The sequence below is a fragment of the Rhinoderma darwinii genome, chromosome 3, assembly GCF_050947455.1.
Source record: "Rhinoderma darwinii isolate aRhiDar2 chromosome 3, aRhiDar2.hap1, whole genome shotgun sequence".
Classification (NCBI taxonomy): Eukaryota; Metazoa; Chordata; class Amphibia; order Anura; family Rhinodermatidae; genus Rhinoderma; species Rhinoderma darwinii.
Window position 1 is genome coordinate 318,106,000 of NC_134689.1, and position 3,913 is coordinate 318,109,912.

At 47.3% G+C, this 3,913-nt stretch overlaps 1 protein-coding gene across 1 annotated transcript; it reads right to left on the reverse strand.

The window, feature by feature from the left end:
• Positions 1-1,041: 1,041 nt before the first annotated feature.
• LOC142748164 (uncharacterized) lies at positions 1,042-3,100 on the reverse strand. Its single transcript, XM_075855282.1, has 2 exons — positions 2,618-3,100; positions 1,042-1,732 (listed from the first exon to the last, which is right to left on the reverse strand). The coding sequence occupies exons 1-2, from the start codon at positions 2,665-2,667 to the stop codon at positions 1,090-1,092; spliced, it is 693 nt and encodes a 230-aa protein (XP_075711397.1). The 5' UTR covers positions 2,668-3,100; the 3' UTR covers positions 1,042-1,089.
• Positions 3,101-3,913: the final 813 nt, after the last annotated feature.

A 3,913-nucleotide genomic window follows, 5' to 3' on the forward strand; every position in this document is an offset into this window, starting at 1 on the left:
AAGCCAGAGGACTGGATTCGGATTGCCGATGTCTTCTTCCAATCAGCACAGTTTCCCAACTGTGTTGGTGCGCTAGATGGTAAGCACATCCGCGTAAAAAAGCCTGCTCACTCAGGGTCTCAGTATTTCAATTATAAGCAGTTTTTCTCGGTGGTGCTGTTGGCCTTGGCTGACAGTGACTATCGGTTTATAATTGTCGATATTGGGGCCTATGGAAGCTCTGCGGATGCTGGCATCTTCAGGGCTTCCAGAATGGGTGAACGTCTAGCATCTAACCAGCTTGACCTTCCGGAACCTAGACAGCTTCCAGGATCTACAGGACCACCAGCACCCTTTGTCATTGTGGGTGATGAAGGTTTCGGACTGTCCCCTCACCTGATGCGTCCATTCCCTAGGCGTGGCTTAGATGAACAGAGGCGCATTTTTAACTACCGCCTTACACGTGCAAGACGGTATGTGGAGTGCGCCTTTGGAATTCTAAGCAGCAAGTGGCGTGTGTTCCAGAGCTCCATTCAGATGAATCCTGAAAATGTGACAAAGGTTATACAAGCGTGTGTTGTCCTCCACAATTTTCTGAGAATTCATGAGTCGGCAGTGGACGCAGAGCTGAACCATTTCTCTACTAATTACATCCCTTTGGACTACACACCACATAGAAGACCTGGAGTGTCTGGACTGGCAGTCCGTAATTTGTATACAGACTATTTTGTATCACCTGAGGGAGCAGTTCCTTGGCAAAGGGATGTGCTTCGTCTGCCAAATTAAAATTTGAGAGGGACTGTTGTATTTCCGGTTTATGTTACAAATGTTAGTAGTTAAAGTTGCAGTAGTAGAGTAGGGACTCGCAAGAGAATGAGGACCCTTGACGCGGGTTGCGAGCTAATGTATTTCTGTATTTTTTTTTTTAATTCTTTATTAATTAAAAAAAAAAAATAAGCGATTATTTGCATTTGGCAGAAATGCAGACCAATACCTCATTATGTTTTGCAATAATAATAAAGACAAACACATAATTAACTATAAACTTATTTTATTTCTTGCATAAAATAGTGTCAACAAACATAAACAAAACTATGTTATATAAGTAAATTATAAATTGTAGAAGGATTGCGAAGGTGCAGGTTCATGATGTGGTCGTGGAACTGACTCCCCCTGCTGCATGTGCCCATACTGTTGCTGAGAAGGTCCTGGCATGCCATAAACTGAACGATCGTCACTGAATAGCGGCATTGAGTCTACATATGACGGATGCTGGATGCCTTGCGCGGTTGCTGCAGGTGCTGGAGGGACAGAGTTGAAGGTGCTTGCATCACACCCCCGTCTATGAAACTCGATGGCCTGATGCATTGCACGTGGGTCAGGATGTGTCGCAAATATTTCCATTAGTGCTGTTTGGCACCTTATCTGTCTGGAAATTGGCACTCTTTTAAGAATATTAGAGAGAGCGCGACAGAAGGTGCCCTCTTCAGTTTCAGTAGCTCTTTTCTCCAAGTGCTCTAATACACGCAAGTCGACTTCCTGCCTTGGCTCTGTACGTGTTGGACCTTTGGCAGAACGTCGACGTTTACCTCGGGGTGTAATTTCTTCGTCCGCGGCACAGACTGGATTATCCACTGTTGTTGGTTCCGCTGTCACAGGAGTGGAAGTGGACCTAGCAGTCCCCAAAGCTACGTCAGGCTCTTCAATTTGAGTCTCATCAGAGTCTTGTTCTTCCTCCAGATTATCCTTGGTTCTGTTTGAAAATGAAAACATAATGTTAGGGAATTTTTGTAGTAATTTAACGTCATGTCTACAGCTGGCCAAATACACTATGTATGCATCACTACATGCAGAGCCCTAACTAGGAAAGACAGGGCCGCATAGCAAACTTTTGACTGGGGCCATCCCTCCACTGGGTGTAACCCCCCCCCTTGTAGATAGTGCCTTTTTTGCTGCCCCCACCCCTGTAGATAACGCCATACAGCCCCACACTGTACACTGTATGGCATTATCTACCGGGGTACTATATGGCGTTATCTATAGGGGGACTGTACGGCGTTATCTAGTGAGGGGGCTGTATGCCGCTAACGCCATACAGGCCCCCCTCCCCGCCCCCCGGACAAATGCCACCTATAGTGTGTCCTACAAATACATGCCTTATCGCTGGCAGCGATAGGGTGAAGGGGGGACTGAAAGTCCCCTTAAGTTCTGCCGTCTGCACATCTCCCAAAAATTGAAAGGAGCGCTGGTTATGTATGCGCACAAGCACGACTTTGGCTCCATTCATTTTGACGGAGCTGGCGAAAGTACGAGGTTTGGGATGGAGAAGTTCAGGGTACTTTCTGTCCCCCGTTCTCCCTGTCAATGCCAGCGATCACACATGTATCCCCGATTCAGTGGTTAGGGGATACATGTCTGTTGTTTAATGTCAGAGCGGGGAGATACCTCCCTGCTCAGCCGTAGTGTTCAGTTGCGTCCCGCTGTAGCCGTCATAGCGGCTGCTAGCGGAGCCTCCGGACATGGTGGAGTCCCCTCATGCCGCGGTCCCCGTAGCACTCGCTACGGCTGCTACAGCGGTACTTACACAACTGGCTACATGGGCAGACTACAATGAACAAAGTATATAAGCAATACTTACGGGCCAACCTGCATTACATCAAGAAGAAACGAAAGTTGTTTGGTGTACATGTATGGCTTTTTTTTCAGACGTCCGTCTCCGCTCTTCCCCTTGTCATTTATCTCACGCTTTAATTGGTCTCGGCACGTGTTCCAGCGTGTTTTGACGTTTTCGACTATGATATAAAATAAACCAATCACAGATCAACATTTTAGAAGAGTACATTACTAGATATTAGGAAATGTTGTTTATTATATGAAAATGATGCCGCAAACAAATCTGCACCTACATTTGCATATTTGACAGGTAATTCCGACGTTGCAGAAACTACAGCAGACTTGCCACGTTTTCCATGTGCCCACACGACAGCGTCCGTAACGGCTGAAATGACGTTGCTGGTTTCAGGAGAAAACATCACCCGTAATTTCAGACGTAAAGGCATGTGCTGGCGCTTTAACGCAGCGTCCTTTACGGACGTAATTGATTTTCATAGGAGCCCATGAATAACGGCTCCAATTATGGCACAAGAAGTGACAGGTCACTTCTTTGACGCGGGCGTCTATTGACGCGTAAATATACACGCCGCTTCAACACACAAACGTCAGCCCATTGCTTTCACTGGGCAGATGTTTGTCAACGCTATTGCGGCGTATTTAGCGTGCGTAATAGAGGTCAAACACCCCCGAATTACGTCCGTAATTAGTGTGTGGGAACATACCCTCATAGTGACATGTCACGTTTTGATCGGTGCTGTTCAGAGCCATGAGACCCCCACAATCTCACGTGCACTTCTGCAGCTTCATTTCAGCGATTGGTGGGTGTTTCAGTGATCCAACCGCCAACAATCAAAACGTCAGGCATGTCATTATGACATGACAGGAGTACTCAGAAACCGCATCAAGGTGTGAAACTTACCCATGCGCTTCTTTTGCACTTTAGTTGCCTTCTCCCACTCAGGATGCACCTCACTGCAGACCTCCTGCCAGGCAAGATCTTTCATATTCCTGTCTGCATATTCTTCCACCCGCTTATTCCACAGACAGGGCTTGTGCTGGACCAGGATGATTAGTTTCTCAACGTTTATTGAAGCCATGCTGCTCTCTGCTGCTCTCTGCTGCTCTCATGCACTGTCTCCAGACTTCACGACGACAGAAGTCATTCCCGGTCGTCGCCTAGCAACACTTCCGCAAATCCGCAAACTGCGGATGACACACGGCGGTGTATCCGCAATTTCCACGGGCCCATTGACTTCTATTGGCATGTCCGCACCGCATTTGCGGCCCATAATAAGACATGTCCGGAATTTCTGCGGCACGG